The 20,957-nt window shown below is 37.1% G+C and overlaps 1 protein-coding gene across 1 annotated transcript in view; it reads right to left on the bottom strand.

The window, feature by feature from the left end:
• Positions 1 to 20,957, bottom strand: part of TUBGCP6 (tubulin gamma complex associated protein 6) — a 42,920-nt gene that overhangs the window by 9,907 nt on the left and 12,056 nt on the right. The window contains 19 exon segments of the mRNA XM_051795677.1: positions 61 to 199; positions 819 to 934; positions 1,114 to 1,202; positions 1,279 to 1,360; positions 1,988 to 2,137; positions 3,830 to 3,969; positions 4,062 to 4,153; positions 5,972 to 6,081; positions 6,524 to 6,599; positions 6,919 to 7,040; positions 8,100 to 8,273; positions 8,785 to 8,995; positions 10,372 to 10,535; positions 12,004 to 12,811; positions 15,366 to 15,529; positions 17,285 to 17,470; positions 17,915 to 17,999; positions 18,619 to 18,672; positions 19,527 to 19,612. Of these exon segments, the coding sequence (XP_051651637.1) occupies positions 61 to 199; positions 819 to 934; positions 1,114 to 1,202; positions 1,279 to 1,360; positions 1,988 to 2,137; positions 3,830 to 3,969; positions 4,062 to 4,153; positions 5,972 to 6,081; positions 6,524 to 6,599; positions 6,919 to 7,040; positions 8,100 to 8,273; positions 8,785 to 8,995; positions 10,372 to 10,535; positions 12,004 to 12,811; positions 15,366 to 15,529; positions 17,285 to 17,470; positions 17,915 to 17,999; positions 18,619 to 18,672; positions 19,527 to 19,612 (3,048 nt within the window).

Here is a 20,957-nt window from a genome sequence, read left to right as displayed (position 1 = left end):
CTTTAAGTACCAAATATCAAATTTGCTAAATTATATTTCTTAAATATTTTCAGAAGATACCTCAATGCGTTTTTGATCTTCTAACAGAAACTTAAGACGGGCTGTTTCCAACTTGTGTCGCTGGATTTTCCATAATGTTCTTTGTTCCCTACGAGCTGCATCATCAGAAAGTTTGCTATAATGGTCAATTAATTCCTGCCTAAATGAAGATTAAAAAAAGGCTAAGTTATAGATTTTTGCTTACTGATTTTCATCTTCCCAGAATAAGGTTTTTTAGCACTTCAAAACTGAGTAGTTTTTAAAATGTAGAAGCCAGAGGCTTCAATCATAGACAATAAACAGGTGGAAAAAACAGGACTGTATTCTTAGTCAATATGTATTTCTATACCTATTCTTAGTAGGTCACTTACTTATCTTAAGTATTTTTAGAGGTAGCAGAAGAAAGTGAAATATCAATCTAACTCCTTCATCTGTCTTTTACTTCTGCTTTGACATACATGTGACCATTTTTGCTTTTACTCTGGGCTCTGCTTTTACTTGTAAGATGGAGTTAAATTTTTTTTCCTGAAATTTTGATTATAACAAAACCCAGACTGCATAGGGTTGGAACAAATTAGTGGGTCCCAGATTTTTGGGCCACTAACCATTCCTAGCAAAATTGCTCACAGATTACCAAAAATCCTTACATCCACCTTTAAGTGCAAACATTACCCTTGTAGAACAGTGTCTGGGAACTACTAGTACCATAAATTTTAATACACAATAATTTTTTCCTGAGGTCTTTATGATGGTTTTGGAGACTACTCGGATACGCTTACCTTGCCTTTTTTTCCATTTCCTCTTCTAAAGCTTTCAGTCTTTTTTCTCTCTCTCTGAGCTCTCGGGCATAGCTGAAATCATCATCAATCTCCTCCTGCTTCATTGCAAGGCGACGCTGCATAAATATTTAAAACTTTTAAAAGCCACTCTCAATACCAGCTGTAACTTACACATATGCAAGTTCTTATTTGTACCCCACGAGTTATTCATTCAACTTCAGTACAATAAATCAAGATACCCTTTCGTTTATTTGCCTAAGAAATACAGCAGGCCTTTAGAAACATACAGAGATACCTCTTGGTCTTTTGCAAACTGGTCTTTCAGCTTCTGAAACTGTTCCCGTTTCTTTGCATCCAAAGCCATTCGTTCTGATATTTGCTGATCTGTATTAAAAGAAGATATCGTTAGTTTATATTAATAAACCCACTAGAAAATACATGAAACACCACTGCAACTTACCACTAATGGCTTTTAGTACTTTGCTAGCAGTTTCCCGAGCATGAACAATTAATTCTTGTTTGGCTATTTCCATGCGCAAATCCTAAAAAATAAAAGAAGAAACAAAACTACTGGTGGAATTTTTTCTATTATTTTAGATTTGAAAATACACTGTTGCAGACAGGTACATACTTTAAAATGGTTATTAATATGTTAATATAATACAGATATATGAATAAAAAAATTAATTAAATGGAAAGTCTGCAAACTGCTATTGAAAGTTAATACTCCAGATCTTAAAACAAATGAAATCCATCTGATATATACACTACATGACGGAATCTGAAGGACAGAAGTCTCTAACTAAAAAGTTCTGAAAAAACTATTAGCTATGCAAATCACAAATAGTCTTATCTGGTTACTAATTAGCTTGTCACATTTGTTAAATTAGGATCTAACAATCTCTTCAGTACGAGGACAAATCTGCTGCTGCAAAGAACTAAGATGGAAGTCCAACAATCGTTTAGTGTATGAAAATACAACACACCACCTATACTTTTAAAAGCTATATTAAGGAAGTTTATTTGCTATGATAACAATTAAAACAGTAATAGACCAGTGAAAAAATTCTAACCATAAATAAAAATTCTTTAAAAGTTATAATAAAAATTAAAATTGAGTATTTAAAAATAAAAATCCCAATGAGGTATTTATTCCTTTATTCATTTACCTTTTCCTCCTTGCTTATGGAACTGTATCGGGCAATTCTTTCCATTCGACCTACATACACTGCACAATCTCTCTCTATTTCTTTCAGTTCTTCAAGTGAAAAAATAACTGAAATCCGAGGAACAGGTATATCTGACCAACAGATATAATGCTGAAAAATGAGAAATTTCCTTTTAAATACATTTTTTAAATAGCAAAACTTTATATTATGTACTCATATTATATATTTCTTTTAACTTAGTAGTGCATCAAGACACTGACACAAGTCTCTATTCAGGATCTAAAATTTTGTACTAAAAACATTGGTTTTAGCATTTACATCATTCAAAGTAGGAGACAGAGGTACAATGTTCCACAACTTGGATCACAGGTCAGATTCCCAGGGTTCTGTCTTCACCACTGAATTGAACAGGAATCTAAAATCCAATACATACATTTATACTAATCATGTTCTAAATGTCTCAAATTTCCTTTTCTGAATATCCAGATTAACTGAGCATGAGTAACTCAGCATTGAATGCATATCTCCTGTCAAAAGTTAGGTTTTATTCACTTACATTCCCCACAGACCCCGACTCAGTAGGAAATGTCTGGAATAGAACTAACACACACCTACAGGAGACAGCTCCACACAAGACGTAACTCTCAAAAACACAGTCAGTGCACATCATAGAGTACCTATTTTTTAAGTATCTTAGCTCTTTCTACTCCACCTCAACACCCCTAAATCTCTGAAGCTACTCTACTCAGTGCAGAAAACGGGTAACTGAGCTTGGGAAAAAAAAAATTAGGATGTGCACGAGCAAACTCACACTGGATTTCCCCGTCTACTGGTAAGAGCCAGAAGATGGGATGCCCAGAGGTGTGTTCCTGGGAATGTATCAGACTAAGCAGAAGTGAAGAGCCAGCTCTTGAGGGCATTGTTGAAAAGGGATGAAGTGTGACTGTAACTCTCAGATGGAAGATAACTGAGCCTGGGTGCCACACAACCTGGGGGAATGTTCTATCTATTAAGATACTGTGTTAGTGACTGATAAAGCTGTAATTATAGAAATGATACTGACACTTCTATAGAAAGCCCAGTACTACTGGCACAACAGAGTCATGGTTTGGGAATGCTTATGAGAGCAGGCTCAGGAAAACTAGCAGAGGGACATCTCACTTGAGGTATTATGCTTATACCTAATACTAGATAGCTGATAATGAGCTGCTCTGCTCTGTCAAGACTCTGGTCTTAGAAGGAAAGAGAATATTAGTTACCTGAAAAAGAGTGCCTATTGACTTTAGACACCTCTCTGGTTGTTTAATTTTTTAGACATAGATAGAGAAGAGGGAAGACACAAAGTAGTTTAACATGTTTTTCTTATCAAGAACAAGACTCATTCTGCAAAATATGAATAAACAGAACTATTTAAGGGCTTCTTAGAAACGTAATGATGAAGCTGGAATACAAGAGCTGTGCAGAACTGAGTCAAGACCTGGTAAGTGAGGCAGCTTTGAACCAACACGTAGTGTGAGTTGTGTGAGAAGTGGAAGGCCCTTGCTTGAGCACCTAAAACATTTCTGCTTTTAATACAAAGAAAAGTAAGAAATACAGCATGTGCATTGGATATGATAAATTTGATGCTGTTAAAATTTATATTTCTGCAGTGAGGTGTTAGCAAGTAGAGTAGATAATCAGCTCACAAGTATCTGAGAGCAAGTAATTGGCTTTCATGAATCAACATTTACTTATGCAATACTGGTTTTCAATAAAGAAGTGAACTTGATAAAAACCTAAAAACTTCCTTTAAGGAGACATGATTTTCTCAATGTCATAGGAAGGAACCAACCCAAAACTTACCCTAGGACAGCACAATTTCAGCAAGTTTATGGTTTTCCCACATATGTATACATCATTAGCAATATGTTTAAGAAATACAGGGACACAATCTTCTACTTCTTTTGAAATCAAAACATAACCATGAGTCCAGTAATGTTTATCTACATAACAAAAAGATGAAAGCATATATTTTAGTTATTTAATTAGCAATACAAATCATATAAATTATAAATGCTCCATATATATACTGTACCTCTGAAACAAAGATAATCCTCATTCACCTGGATCATAAATTCTCCATAAACATCTCTGAATACACCACTGTATACCCAATCATAGATAAATCTAAAAAAAAATAAAATTGTACAATATTGAAAGTCAAACCTCCTGCCTTCTCATCTTTATTATAACCAAGCAATTTGTATATTCTTTAAAATCCCAAAAGACACAAGCTATAGGCAGGATAAAAAACAAGTGCTGTGACAGTGATATTTAAATGTACACAGAGGAGACTGTGGCTCTACACTTTCCTTAAACCATTTTTATACAGAATATTTCACTGATAGTTAGTTTTGGTGAAAGAACAGTGCCTTAATTAAAACAATCTTTTTATTTCTGTATATCAATTTACTAAGCATACATAAAAATTTATAGAAATCTTTAAACTGCATCAAGAGCACAGAGAGAGATAAGCAGAAAGGATTTGCTTTAAAGAGAGATAATTTCTGCAGGGAAAAACTAAAAGGATATAAAACAAAGATGCAATACCAAGCACTTCCTCCCTGGACATAGAGGCATTTTTAATATACACCGAATAATAAAAACTCCTATTTTGGAATATTTATTCATGCTTTCTCATATTTTTTCTGTGTGAAACCAAACTTTTGAAGAAATAAAAAATACCTTTTTTTTTACAACACAATCTGAAGCTATAGATAAAGAGGCTCAGACAGAGCTCCATGAAGATATTTTTTTCTTACTAACACTGCTTCTAGATGTTGAGTGTAACAAAGAGAAAGCATTTAACACAGCAAACACTGTTCAATTTTAAGGTTGTAAGTAAAAAGTTATGAACTTTTAAATTATTAAATCTGATGTTTCTATGATTTACTTGAGCAACAACTTCTATTATTTAATTTCTTTCAGGTTAACAAATGAATGGGATAACACTTTCTGCAGATAATGGAGACCTCCTTCCATGGCAGCCTTGATCATATGATTGATGCTTTGATACATATCTGCAACAAATTTAGGAATGAATGCAGTAAGTATCACATACTAGTAAGCATACTTTCAATTTTTTTTAGATTCCTTGTGATGCCATGAAATCCTGCCATTGGTATTTCAGAAATCTGACTTCCTTCTATAAATAGAAGGGTAGAAGCTGTGAAGATATTTCAGTGAGTCTTCTGGTAAATCTGAAATTAAATTTCTCTGAAGATCATTTTATGTAGAAGGAAGGAAACACAAGAAGGGTGGCTGTGGAGGAGTCCTAAATTTAGAGCGTTTTGACAGACTGTATTCTCTTACTAAGTATCATTACATCTATTAAGTAACATTGTAAACTGATGATGGACTACAGCTATAGTTCCTGTAAACAGCTATTAAAAAAAGGCATCTCTTCAGAAGTCTATAAACTAATAGTTTCTAATTTGATGTGCACTACTTAACAAAACTGTTGCAATCCAAGGAACTCTACTTCCTGTTATCATTTGGTTACAACAGATATTTTATTCATTTTTGCTTACTAAAAAGCCCACAACAAAAAGACAGTGGAAATAAGCATGAATTTTCCCAGTTTGTGCAATGAGGAGAGAAACTTGTCAGTTGCCATTTTCAGGATTTTATTACAGGTATGAGAAAAAAAAAGTTTATCTGAGTCTTATATTCCAGTATGAATTTCCAGGACCAGCAAAAAGAAAGAAGTCTTATTTACACATATTTATTTACTAATCTAGTCACACATACAACCCTTCAATTGTTACTGAGCTGAAAAAAAGAGGGAAAGAAGGATTCAGCAAGATTAATTAATTTTAATATATATTGCAGATAGAGACTTTTTTTTTTTAATGTTAAAAGCCATTGTTAAATGGGCAGTTACTCACCAGATGATCAATTTGTAACTCTTAAACTCAAATTATGCAGAGAACAGTATGGACGCACCTTGTGTATGGTTCACAGCTTGTCTTCAACAAAGACAGAAGAACTGGATAATGTTCATTGCTACAGTTGTTCAGAGCCTCCTTGTACAGATATGAAAGCAATTTAACACCCTAAAAAATTGAAAGACAGCCTAACGTTAGGCAGCAAACTGCACTACAACTTTAGTAACAAAAGACTCATAAAGACATGGTTTTACATGGTCCACTAGACACAGAAGGTAGGATTCATCTCACTTCCTCTATTTATCTGCAATTAAGATCACTTTACCTGAGCTAGTTACCTCAAGCTCACTTTATAGTCACTAAAGAGAAACAAGTATGTATAGAGTTGGATTCATGTGACTAGAATAAACCAAAATGCTCTAAGGCTTATTTTAGGCCCTTGTGTTTTCTTTAGGAATTGAAAACACAGGATAACAGTATTCTAATTGGAGTCCAAAGTCATAACTTTGCTAGCAGAGAGACCAAGACTAAGTATTTCATCCAATGTAACTTTGAAGAATATTAACATTGTAACACAAACCAAACATAAAAACATCAAACTAAAAATCACCGTAGGAAATGAAGCACCAGCTCCACCACTGATCCCCAGTGCAGTTGTTCCTATGCCACAAAGTTCAGCTAAATACCTAAAAAACAGGATTAAAACACACATAAAAATTCCAACCAGAAGTTTCTTGAGATCACAGTGATGAACTTCGCTGAAGTTGAATATCACACAATCATACCGTATTTGCTGAATGATAACTGGGATAACAAAGAAACTGAATATAAAGACCTTACATATTTCCCCTCCAATCTTCTGGATGTAAAACAACCTTTCTGTTAAAATTAGAGGAAAAATACTGATAGAGTAAATAAGAATGCCCATTTACTACTCAGAGTGTATATGAATAAATTGCAATTTCCTGCTACAAAAAGCTTAAACATTTAATATCATTCTCTTACCTCAACTGACGACCTAATTTTCTGAAGAGAAAACTGATTGTTAGAAGACTTAAAGTAGGAGGTGTTGACAAAACACAGGCTCGGTAATATTGAAGATACTTTCTCAGTCCACTCGTGAATGCCTAGTATCAACAGAAAATATTTAAAGTGCTCCTGTGAAAGTTGTTAATGGTTTATCAATGTCTCATATCAATTGCATCAGCATGAAAACAAACCTTTTACTTAAATAACTGGCATATGAAGGTAAGAGGGACTTGTACAATAAAGTAAGGGGAAAGTGAGGGTCCATGCAACTTCAGACATTCCAATTAGCCAGATGACCCCTCTATACTCTTTACACATCCAATGTAGCCACACAGTATAACAAAGCATCTTGGTTCAGCTTCTTTGCATTGCCCTTTGAGAAGCTCCCTGTTCTCTAGAACACATACCTAGGGAAACCTGTTTCCTTATTTTTATGCCTAAATTGGATACTGGAAAAAACTCATCTAGAACTTTTTCTAAGAAGACCTTCTTAACAGAAATTGAATAACATTTCTGTAAATCAAATATTCACAATAAAAAAATTTTCATAACGAATTCTAACTTAATTCTATGCATTGGAAAGAGATTAAATCACCTGATATTACATGGGGTACATACAGCTCAGCACAATACACAGAGGATTGACAGGGAAAATCTGCACTTAATTTTGAACAAAGAAAAAGTAATTAAAGCTATTAAATACCATATTTATCTACTTCAGCTGTTCATTTTAAAAAATATATATTTTATATATATATATATACACACACATACTGTATTAATAAAGTTTGTGTATTTTAATTTTATATATCTTACTGTATAAATACGTAATGCCTTTAAAACATCTAAAAATTATATTCCTTTAGTCCACAACATAACAACATGACTAAACAAATCACGCTTCAGGTAATGAAGGCATTTTACTGCATGTTTCAGTAAAGCAAGCCCTAGGCACAAAGAGCTGTGATTTAAATACAGTGGCACTGTTCATTGCGAAGCTGGGATGGAGCATTACATTTAAAATACTTTACAGTTTTGCAGAATGCAGAAATTCCAGCTTTACACGAAATTCTAATTTACCTTTTAATTAGAAGTTACCTTCTATACATAAGATAACTGGCCCATTAAATCTAGATGATTTAATACAATTGTTTCACCTGAAACACAAGTCCTTTGCTGTATGAAGAATCCAAAACTGGCTGAAGAGAAAAGCGACTAAGTCGTGTGTAATAGGTTCCATACTCTGCAACTTCTGAGAGCAGGTTGTGCATTGTCTCTGGTGAAGTTCCAGACACATATACCCCCTCCTTTATCACAAATGTCTGTGCAGCCTAAAAGAAAATAGGGTGAAAAAAAGGCAGATTTAAGTATTTCATAGCTGTATTCTGACTTATAATAGCAAACATTTACACACAAAAATGACAGCAGACAAATTTTCAGTTTAGACAATGTGGTGACTGAGACTATATAGCCAGGACAGTGAGATAAACATTAAACTGTAGCAAAATTTCACGAGTATGAATGGTATCTTCAAATATACAGAATATGACTTATTATCTAATTCCTTAAAGAAAATCCAATTTACAAAACTATTTACACACCTATTTTCAAGAATTCATAACCTATTTTCACTTATAGGACTACAAATACTATTAGCCTACTGCAATAACATAATTACTGCAATATATAAATACTGCTTTATTGCCATTAGGCAACATTCAACCTTTTAACACTATCCACAACTGCAATATCTCAACAGAAGTACATGTATTGAAGAGGAAGCCTCTATGGAGAAAAAACCAAGAAGATTCAACTAAGAAGCACAGATAAAAATCTCCATACCTGATTGAGTGAAAATGTAGTGGATACCACACCAATGAGGACATTCAAGACATCCTTAACCAGTTCAGATTCTTTCATCAGCACAAGCTGAGGAAGCTGAAGTACAGTATTACTGAACAGTTGTAATTCCCCTTCTCGAAGTTTGTAAAATTTGTCAAAAGCTTCTCTCCCCGCTTCAGTAAGATACGGTTCCTCTTTTTTACCAGGTGGGCTGTGTCAGAGTAAACAACATTACAAGGTGATCATATGAAAAGAAAGAAATATATCTCATACAGAAGAATAAAGCATTTCAGAATTTTACACAGAATTCCTCACACAAAACTTACTTGTAATATAGTACATTTTTAAGGGAACAATCATTCAGTCAGTGAAACCGTAGCTCAAACTCAGTACAGTGAAGAAATAGGTAGATAATTTGAACATCAGTTCAGAGATAGAATTCTTGACAGAGAACTACCAGTTGCTTTCGTGGCCTTCCCTGATGCAGTTTTCACATTAGGAAAATGAGGTCAATATATACCAGATTTCCATGGTTCATTTAATACTAATATTCAAATAAATTAAAGAGAAATATGCTCAAAATGCTAGAATGAACTTTTATTACTACATTTTAGTTCTTCCTAGCAAAGATTACTCTCCCCTCCAAAACAATTTCTCTTTCCAATTCTTCCAAAAATTCTGAATTCTGGTAGCAGGTATTACACAAAAGCTGTCAGGCATATGGTCTATATTTGAATCTAAGACCCTTATAGTCTAAATGGTAGCAAGAAAAACTGTCTTGTATTAGGAACAAAGCTAAAGTGGGTTTTGAAAAATCAGATCAGGGCACTTAGTTTCTGAGCTTCTCAGGCTCAGACTGTATAACACTACAACTGCACATCACTGGATAACTACTTAAAACTACAGAAAACATTAGAGTAAAGTTTCTCCAAGAATCAGGCACACCACTGTCCATCAGGAATGTAAGGAGGATACCTGCCATATATGTCTTTTTTTTTCCCTTCCACTTTAGGGAAGCCAGGAAGACTTAACAGGACTGTGTAGAGCCTTCTCTCAGGAGATGCATCTTCTACTCAGCAGCCAAAAGAACTACAAGTCTACCTAGACCTTAGAGAAATCTGTTGCAATAATTTGTTTTGGTTACAGGCAGGGAAAAGGAATACAATACTGTACAATACTGGAAGATATGGGTTTAATTTTTATGCTGCTCTACAATTACCACTTTCTCTTTTTAAACTGAAAATGTGGAATCATTTTAGACTGAGACAAATTGCATAGCACATAAGAAGTTAGAATAGTTGGAAAAATGCTGCATTTCACATAAACAGCAAGTGTTTTCATAATCCCTTCATTTTTTTTGACAAAGTTGATTTTCTTTTCCTATAAAACGGTTGCACTCTAAGAATTATTTTGTTGAAACTTCACCACCTTTATTCCTTTATCCCTATTAATGCAGTATATTGAATTTTGCAAATTAAATACACATTTCTCTATTTATACTGAGGTCATTTGGAACTAAGATGCCATACACCTTCACAAATTTGCATACAATGCACAGTAAGTTTGCCAGTCAGATCAGACACATACTATCCAATTCTTTCCCAACATCTTCGTTTGCTGGGTCCATATGTAAGCACTGCATCCCACAAGTCTATGTCTGGAGTCATGCTCGGCTCTGACTGAGAATCAGGAGTCAGATTGGATGCAGACTGAAATCCCTCATCTTCTGACTGATCTATACTTTGGGGAACCTGTCAGAGAGAGTTCAAATGTTAGACATGAAAATACTTTACTGAAGCTAATAAAAAAGATGTTCTGCTATCATACATGACTAAGTGACACTATGTGACCCAACCTGTCTTACCTACCCTCCCTTTATATCAATTTTAAGTTTTCAGTGTAAGCACTCTTTTCATTTGTTGAGTCTCTACAGGTATTAATGCCTACACATAAAATGGCAATCACCATCAAAATAATATACTGTGCTTGTTAGTGTTAAACTTGAAACTTCTTCCTTCAGTAATCATACAGTTCTACAAAATGAGAATCTAAGGTATGGATATTCAACAATATGCAACATTAATAAAATCATACTGCTCTGCCTTTTGTTTGAGGCAAATGACCCAGACTCTAACTCTTCCAATTTGCAAACATTTTGTTAACTATGACTAACATAGTTTCTTCCCTTATTCATATGCAGAACATCTATAGGTATCCAAACAGTGTACATACAACAGGAGTCATATGTACAGAATTGTCCTCAATTTTAGTAAAAGACAATCACACCCATATAAAAAGCATCATGTTCCTCAAGAAATTGCAAATTTTCCCATCTGATGGAAAGAGTACAGCACTAGCTCAAAAATGTTCTGCCTCCCCCAGGTTACAATTTGCCTCCATATGTGTACACTGAACGAAACAGGAGTTTTCTATTTAACATGTCTGTCTTCAAGCTTCAATTAAGACCCTGAATTAAGGGAATTGCTAGATCTATCCATATGTTAGGTAGAGGGAATAAGATGAGGATCAAAAGGTAGGCTATGGAAAAGCCTACCTACACACAGTAAAAATGGAAGGAAAGAAAAACCTGAAACTTTATCTAGTACTTATATGAAAATAAAACAGCAAAAATATTTAGAATGGACAGCAAAAGGGGAAAAAAAGATACAGTAGAAACTGTACACACTGAAAAGGTGAAAGGACAATAGGAACTAGGACATTCAATGAAAAAAAAAATAACAAAAAAATCTTTTAAGATAAAACAAGCCAAGATAAAAATACAGCAAGTTAGGTAATGTAAGCTGAACAGCAAAGCACATACATTCAGACAGGAACGCTGATGCAATCAGTCCGAGCACTAACAAGTAAGTAACACTGCAGAGGAGTTCAACAGACAAAGCAGGCAAAAATGCAAGCAAAAGATTGCTATGGTGGGGAAGGCACAGATACAGCTGATGGCTTAAATTAGTAAAGCCTGTGGCCACAAGATGGGTTTTGACACAGCTATAGGACAAGACCAAGGTTTTTGTTATCATACATCTCTGTATCCAACAAGCTTATCTACTTCTCTGCAAAAGAAAGAATCCCTGCTCCATCTTAAATTCCACTGTTATATGCTTCTATCACAAATTAAACCACTACCTACATTTTAACACATAGTTTCAAAGTAGCACAATGAAAGCATGCATACACTCATAAGTCCAAAACAAATTACTGTACTTTAATTGCAAGTCCAGACAAATCTGCATTGTCAGGCACTGGTGGCAAATCCAACTTGATGTCCATATCATACGTATGGCTGTGGACAAGGGCACCGAACAGTGAGACTCGTGTCTCTTTCTCAAACTTGTCCCCAGCAGGGCAGCTCTGGGAGAACAGCCCTATGGCAGGGAGTCCAGTGCCAGGGGCCGACTCCATTATCTGAAGTGTCTTTTGAATTGTGTCATTGAACTGACATTCTTCATTTGTTATCAGAGACTGTATGTCAGCTTCAAACACACTCACATCATAATAGTCATAACCCTGGTATTTGACATTTCTCCCAACATATTTGTTGTTCATAAAATAGTCCTTTTTTTGTGGTACAAGCTGGGGAGGGCCTGTTCCAGCAAGCTGTACTAAGAGATCCAAGACAGAATTCAGTTCAGTAAATGGTAAGCATTCAGCTGTTTCCAGTTCGTCCACAAGATTCTCCAGTCTATCTGCTTGAGCACCTAGGCCACCAACTCTCAAGTTGAAAGACAGCATCAAAATTTTGTTTTTCACTGGAAGTCTGGAAATGTTTGATTGCAGCTTACGAGCCTCATCTTGAAAAAGGTTTATGAACAGGGCATTATAAGCAACCCTTTTCAGATTTTGCTTAGCCCTTCTTTTGCTGATCTTCTGCCTGCCCAAGTGAACCTTCCACGGCAAACCTGTCAAGTGTGCTTCACACAAATCATTGAACAACTGTGTAATGCTCGCCATTTCAAATCAAATTGTCGGGTTTCAGCAGTTACAGTCAGGGTCTCTGATTTCATGCGAAGATCTGAAAAATATCAGGAAAAGGAAGAAACTCATAATGTGTATGAGAAATTGATGAATATGCTTTAACTCAAACTGAGACAGGCCAAAATGAGTGAACTGATCCAGCAGATATTTAGGACACAAGCTATAAAAACCACATTGTAATTTTGATCCACAAGTGAAGTGATGGTAGAGGAAGCTTAATTCCAAATGCCTGATTTTGCTGGGTGGACTGAAATAGGAGAAGGTTGTCCTGATGTAATACATGATTCCTGTGGGAACACCTCTCCCTTTTCCCAGGAGACATCCCCCCGGCAGCGGCCTCAGCGGCAGCCGCGGAGCCGCGCAGGGGTGCTGACGGTGCGGGGCAGCGCGGGGCCGGCCCGAGGGCACTCGCCATCCCTGGGGCATCCGGAGCACCCACCGAGGAGACGCGGCGATGTCCCGGAGGAGCTGCCGGTGGCCGGGGCTCATCCTGAGCATCCCGCTGGGCCTGAGCACGGCGCGACAGCCCCTCCTCGCCGCCCGCCATCAGCACCGCCCGCGGGGCTGTCCCCCCAGCCCAGCCCAGCCCAGCCCAGCCCTTCCCGCCCCGGTGCTCCCCGCCCGGGCCGTACCTGCGGCGCTCCCGGGGCAGCGGCGGGAGCGGGATGGTGACACCGCCTCCTTCCCCAGCGCCGGCGCCGCCACGTCACCCGAGCGCGACGGGAAGGGCCGAGCGGGGCCGCGGCTCGGGGGAGCCCCCAGTGCTGGGGCCGGGGCAGCGCCGCCCCTCCGGGCCTCGCCACCGCAGAGCGGCGTCAGCGCCCAAACAGAAAGCGCCGGAGGAGCAGCTCACGATTTTTAAACCATTCCTGCGATCCTCACAACGTGGTCAGCTGACCAAAAGAAATAAATCAGCAAACTGGTGCCACAAAGCAACGACCCGCGCCCGTCCCGAGTGTCAGAAGGTAACTGCAGCCTTCGGGCGGTATTTGCCAACAAACTCTAGCACGAATACACTTTTTCTTCCCTCCCTCTTAATTCGCGTTTATTAAAGGTCTTAGAAAAATACATATCAAAATACAGCATATAATTCAAACACTAGAAATTCAGTTGAACAAAGTCAGGGAAAGGGGATTTTTAAGAAACTTCTCAGAAAGTGCGTTTTCCTTGGGGAAAAAAAGGCAGGCATTCAGGGGAGAGACTAGGAGAGAGAAGAATGAACCAACAAATCTCCTGTAAGGAAAAGTTCTGAAGTTTGCCCTTTGCCCAATTTCCAGCTTAAAAGTAAATACTTTTTTGGAGTTCAAATTTTAAAGAAATTCTGAACTGAAACAGAACATTTCATGTCCTTCAGCTCTCATTTGTGAAAATGTTTCACATGGCTTTTCTTTCAAAAAAGATTTTAATTTCAAAATGTTCAAGGATGGGTATCATTTCCCATCCAGCAATATCTGAAAACCAGAACAAATGAGAAGGGAAGCACTGGGAACAATTAAAAAAAGAGAACTGCAAAACCAGATTTAGTTATTTGAATTATATAAAGTTGAGCCCAGTAGCAGTACCACTATAAACATAATTTGAAGTGTTTGAAATCAAAAGGTCACATTGAAGTCACAATCACAGAAAAGTGCTCTTGGAAATGATCCCTAAATCATATCTGGAATGCTACAAAACAAGGCATACTATGGCTATTCCTTTGGGATGTTTGTTTAATTTTGAGAATTTACATGATGTACCCTTAGGCCACTACCAAATCTCTAGGGACTTGGGCTTTTTTCTTATTATGTCGACCATTTACTTTTGAAAGGAGGGCAGAGTGAAGTCCTCATATTTTCCTTTTCTTCTGCTTTGTAAAATGATTCTGAAGTCAATTTCTTGAAATCTCATCCTTCACTGAAAAGAACAGCAGTAGGAAAACCAGTTATTAATCATACTGCAATTCCTGACCCCATAAGAACATTTTTATTGGAACCAGATCCCTGCTCTTGGCCACTTCTGAAAGACAGAAGGGCATTTTCTTTTAGAGAGATATGACCATCTTTATAATTCCTTTTCCTGTTGAAAAATAGAAGTCATTCAGCAGAGAAACATTACTAGACAAGTATGCTTGAAAACACACATCCCTGCTTAGCCTAATTCCTGTACAAACACAGTTCCTGATCCTCAGCTCTTTGTAACTGCACTTGCAGCATGACTAATCTCTGTTCAGTTATGTGAAGTTATTTGTGGACAAGTTAAATGTATAAAAATATCACCTGATTTGCTGATATTCAGAGAACACGTTAGCAATCAGATCCAGTGCACAGTCAGTTATCCATTCTTTAAGCACATAATATTTTAGTACTTTCATTCCAAAATTCTGGAGGAACAGTATTCAAAGTCTGAATCGTACTGTTGTTATGCTATGAAATTGGGTGCTTTCTGGCTCAAGTGGCAGAATTAGAAGCATTCAGAGTTTCAACATTTTCACATTAGATCAGTCTGGTCCCATTGACTTTAATATCCCACTGACTTACAGGACCCAGCTGTATTTAATAAAATTTTCAGAAACCTGTATCTATTAATAAAAGCTAAAGATAAAACCAGACAACTTACCTGAACACTGAAGCATTTTCCATTCCTGCTGAAACTGGTCTCTTAATGTTTTTATTTTATTTACTTTTTCTTGGGTAGGAGGTACATAAACTCCAAAGTGAGGTGGAGAAGCACCCACTAATGCTTTGGCTACACTCTGCATTAAATTTATCTCTGTGTCCTAATTAAGAAGAAAAAAATACTCCTGTGAACCAAGCTCTCTTTGTTTCAGTGATACATGAAATATTTTAAAACAAACTTTTATAATTAAACTGCTAGTATTAGTAGCAAGAATGAGCAACTTTCCATTTTCAAATAAAAGTGTGTCAAAATGGAGTTTTTTCTGAAAAAGGTAAAACTTGTTTCTTTCAAATAGAGAAAGAATTGCAGTTTTCCTTTTATGATTGAAAAGAAATAACGCTAGGTTAGGGACAGAAAATGTTATGAGGGAAGGGGAGCATGGAGCTTGTTTACTTTATGAATCATTTACTTTCTATAAGTGGAAAATAGTGATATATTTTGCTTCATCAATAAGTGACTTTTGGACTTCTCACAGTCTAAATCAATATCGTTTGCTTGCAGAAATTGTATTTTGAAATGCTGATAGTAAATGAAGATTATATTTGGAAGACTGTAACCCTATTTTATTTTTAAGAGATAGAATATTTTTTCAGTTATTCTAAAAAGGCAAGCATATGCATTACAAAATCCCCACACATTACATAATCCTGCAGAATAACAATATAAAAGTAGCAAATTTTTTTTTCAATACGTATACCTAGCTTCCTTTTAATGTCTGAGTTTACACTTCAGAATATCAATAATTCTCTCATTTCATACTCCTAATTAGTAATGTGTAAACACACGATTTATGTATACTTATCAACATACGAATTTTTTTAGCTTAGATAATTTATGTATCAGCATTGTAAATTAAAACAAATAATTTATTCTGTAGTTTTCTCAAATGTTATGTCAAAATCCACTTAACTGGCAGCTTAATTAATTGCATGGCTTTAATTGGATACTTGCCGAGGAACAGATCAGAATAAGCATATGTGAACAATTGTTTGCTGTTCCTCATTAAAGAAGAACTAGAAGGCATAAAAGCAATCAAAAGTTACTCTTTCACAGATCACACAGAGAAATAGTGCTACTCACAACCACAGGATGCTGGAGAGGCTAAGAGTAAAGTGAGTTCTCTAAGAGATTAGACAAATTCATGGAAGATACGCTCATTGGCACTGATCACTGGTCTGGATAAAGCCTCCAGCTTCCTAAACTTAGATATTTGTAATGGGTAGTGTATTGAAAAAAACAGACTAGGGAAAGATCCATATGTTCTTTCTTTCCCATGTTCTCTGCCAGAAACAAAGCTGTGGTGGTGGCCCTCAATTCTGTATTATGACAATTAAGTTCACTTGAAGGATATGTGCCATTCTGATTTATCTTCTGCACGCCAGAAGTTGTTTGTGACAAAATACAGCATGGGGGAGAGGAGAGGAAATGTAGCAGTCCATGAAGAACAGGACAATGGGCTGCTTTCAATCACATTTGATGGAAAGAGGCCATATGATTTAACAGACAGTAAGTGCCTCTTTTCAGGAGACAACTCTGAGCTGGGAATCCCAGATGGATGGAAGTTGTGACAAACTGTCAGAACATCTATGGTCTACAGACAGAACTATGGGCTTGCATGCATGCCCCAGCCTCTCCATCATGCAGGCTGCCTAAAGCTCAGAATGCATCTGTGTCTTGCCTTGCTCTCAGGATTTGGGCAGTTTGCACTCTGAACTCTGGGGTATCAGAGACAGGATAGACACAGCCAGTATTTTCTCCTGGGCAGCTTGAAGCAGTTTACACCAGGCCTGCTGCTGCTGGATTTGAGTTCGGTGCCAGGCACTTTGAAGTACTACAGCTCAGCACCACTTCTTACCTTGATCACAGCAAAAATTCGAGACTCAGCTAATCCTTGAAGTAAAGCAAAAAGCAGAGAAATCCCACTTATTTCAAGGTTCCTGTTTGGTCCAACAGCTATTACTGTTAAGTTTGGTTGATAACTATATGCTACGGGAAGAATGAATCCAAGTACTGCAGAAAAGAAGTCATTTCCTTCAGCACCCTTTAACATAAAAACAAGAAACTGTTTAGCACAAATGTAAAGCCTCAAATTCTCAGATATAAAACAAAACAAAAAGGTGAATCTCAGAAAGCTTTTAATTGACCTAGGAAACAGGATACTGATCTGGTTTTTCCAGCAGTTTTTATATTAAGCATGCAGATTATTCATTTTTTCCTTAGTGCCTTCACACTGTAACTCTGCCTTGCTCAAGATGAACCGCAGTAACTATGGAAGGTTTCCTCAAACCTACGGATTCTAATGTTCTCTAAAGCTCAGTGAGGGAGCAGCACCCTGGCAAGGGCAAGAAAAGGAAACATTTTCAGTGGTCCAGTCTGGAGTGAGGGGTGTAATTCTCAGTGTCATTTTAAGAATTTGTAAATATAATCTATTATTTCTGTTTAAAAAGTTTTTTTTCTGGAAATGCTTCCAGAAAGTGAATCTTACCTCTTTCCAGTTTAGGGAAATATAGTGTTTGGAACTGGTTTTTTCAGACTGTTCTTTCTCACAGATATGTATGATAAGCACTTTTCTGTAAATAAAAACCACACCTCAGTATTTAATCAACATCTCCCAATGCGGTAAAAATATATTTTCTTTCATCATTCTTTAAATACTAATTCATAACACAGGAGGAAACAACTATTTTCATTACTGCATGCCAAAATATAAGCAACAATTAACACTGAAATCCTTTTTATGGTATTTTTAAAAAGAGGATTAAAGAGTATGGGCAAATCACTTTTAAGAAAAAGAGGAAGTGGAAAAAATTATATATAAGAAAAGATGGCTTTCAACAAGGAACTCTGCATCAGCAGTATATGCCTCCTTCAGTTATAGGGGGGATACACCCTATATAATTAATAATTGCCTTCTTTTTTACTTTGTATTATTTTCAATAACAATTTAAATTTCATTTAATTTGGGATTATAATTTAAACCTACCACTAAACACATAAAATGACATTTAGAAATAGCAGTTTGTCTTTGGAGATGTATTTGGGGAAGTTCTTTATTTTGCCTCAAGCTAAATTTAATGAATGTCAAGTCATGACTGATTCCTTAGTGCAGAATTCATCACACATACAGACACTTCTGAACATTCATAAGGCCTTTGGGATCTGACTGCCTGAAGTTAAGAGCAACCTCACCCATCTTCTGTGTTCGGTATGATCTGCATGTCTCCAACAAATATATAAAGCACTCTGTAGAATACGAGAATAAACATACATTTACATCTACAAGTAATTTTTTTTTCCATTAGTGCAATTTTTATAAAGAGTTTGCATGTATGTATTGATGCATAAAAAAGAATGTATATTGTTTCTGAATTTGGTCCACTAAAAGTATGAAGAAAACACATTTAGGACAGTTCAAGGGAACCCCATTTCTCTCTTGGAAAAACACAACCAAGAAAACATCCTCAGGCCAAAACCAACTGAAATCTGACAAAGAAGGAGAGGGAGAGAGGGAAGGGGGAGAGGGGGTGTGGGATTAAGGGAGGGGGGAAGGGACAGTGGTGAGGAAGGGAGGGAGGGATGGAGGGAGTGTGGGATTAAGGGAGAGAGGGAGGAGAGGAGAGGAGAGGGGAGGAAGGGTGGGATTAAGGGATTAAAAGAAGGAGGGAGGGTGGATGAAAGGAAAGGGGAGAGGGAAGGGGGAGGGAGAGGGGGAGGGAAGGTAGGATTAAGGGAGGGAGGGAGGGAGAGAAGGTGGGATTAAGGGAGAGAGGGAAGGGGAAGGGAGGGAAGGGGGAGGAATCAGGGAGGGAGGGGGGAAGGAGGGATGGGGAGAGGAAGGGAGGGGGCAGAGAAGGAGGGAGGGACAGGAGAGGGGGTAGAGAAGAAGGGAGGCAGGATTGGGGGAGGGGGGAGGGAGGCAAAAGGCTTTTGCTGGCATATATGGTATTATCAGGACTACACCTTGAAAATGCAATGCGAATGGACATGCTATATGTTTTTAAATCAAGGTTTTGCAGGCATTTTGCCATATTTCACACACTTGGTATCATATTTTAACATTTTGTCAAAGGGCTGCAAACACAAAGATACAAATTCACCTTTGAAATCCAAAACGAACAGAATGTCTTAGTGCAACAGCAGCAGAAACAGCAGGAGTGGGTGACGCTGCAATTCCATTACGTACCTCCAAAACACATTTTTAATTCAGAAGCAGTTAATGTTGCACAAGAACATGTCATTTTTTAAGTGTAACAACTGGTTTTTTACTTGTTTATATGTATCAAGGGATGTTAATGATCTATCATAGAAGGGTTAAGGAAATGTTATTAATTCATTTTCTAGAGAAAGGCCATAGTTGATTATTATGCAACAAGCTGTACTGTTACTTCAAAAGTATGGTGCTATGATGAAAGGGAACTGTAAAAATAGCTTTTGCAGAGGAAGGCCATCTTTACTGGCTCTTTAGATAGTCTGCAGGTTGGATACACTCAGTGTGCCTGTCGGCAAACTGCAGTGGAAAAATACACCCTATGAAAAGGAGGTTGTCCCTGAATTCTAATTCTGACTCTTTCTTTAACCTGAACAAGCTATTCCTCTCTGGAAAACATAATTGCAGAATTACTCAGTCAACCCTTAAGTGTTCATTTGTGTTGTGTAGTGCTTTGAACTCTACATGAAAGCTAAGCAAAAAAAACATGTTTCCCTTCCTCATTCCTCCTCTTTGTATTTGTCAGCACAAAAAGTTGAACTTCCAGCTGCAACTCATTAAAGTTCTATTCTTTCTGCCAGTTACCATTTTCAAAAATCTATTTATAGGCTCTCCTGGGGCTATGTGCAGTCTGTAATGCCAGAAATTTGACGTTACAGATCTACATATGTGACTTCCAACAGCAAGAAGATGGCTCAGAAGAAAGAAGCCATTCTGGCAGTTACTCTTCCTTGCAGGCCTAGTACTTTAAAGAAAGCTTTTCAGTCAGAGGGAGAAAGTGTTTTATTATGATGTAATATTTTTAACTTGTTTGCAGTTTTTCTTTTTTGCTTCTCCAAGTTTTTATACATGAATACAAATTTGCACCCTCTAAGCTTGCCTTTCCTTCATTCCTGACCTTGCAAGAAGCAAAATGCTTAACTGGAATTACTCTGTTCAGAATCAAAGCATACAGCAGAGCTGTTGAAACCACCACTAAATGGGGGGTGTGTGTGTGTGTGGGTGTGTGTGCACATGTAAATCAAGATTTACTGTGTGTAAACTGTTGTGCAATGCTGCACATAGCATGGCATCTTGTAAGGAAAGGTAATGCCAAAGTAAACTCTCTCCTAAAGATAGAAGGTAAAACTCTGCATGCTGAGACAGGAAAAGTTTTGACATTTCTTCTGATTTCTTGTTGCTGCTTACTGGTGCTAGATACACCAACTTCTGCTCCCCTCAACTGGAAGAGTAAATGCCTGGCTAACCTGTAGGTCTGAGAGCAATGAGAAGGTTCTTAGTGACTCATGTGCTGTGACTACCTGCAAAAAGTCTGGACAAT

Source organism: Manacus candei, unplaced genomic scaffold (genome assembly GCF_025592945.1).
Source record: "Manacus candei isolate 608988 ecotype Guabito, Panama unplaced genomic scaffold, ASM2559294v1 h1tg000043l, whole genome shotgun sequence".
Classification (NCBI taxonomy): domain Eukaryota; kingdom Metazoa; phylum Chordata; class Aves; order Passeriformes; family Pipridae; genus Manacus; species Manacus candei.
The sequence above is the reverse complement of the archived record's forward strand: the minus strand, read 5'-3'. Positions and strand labels throughout refer to the sequence as shown.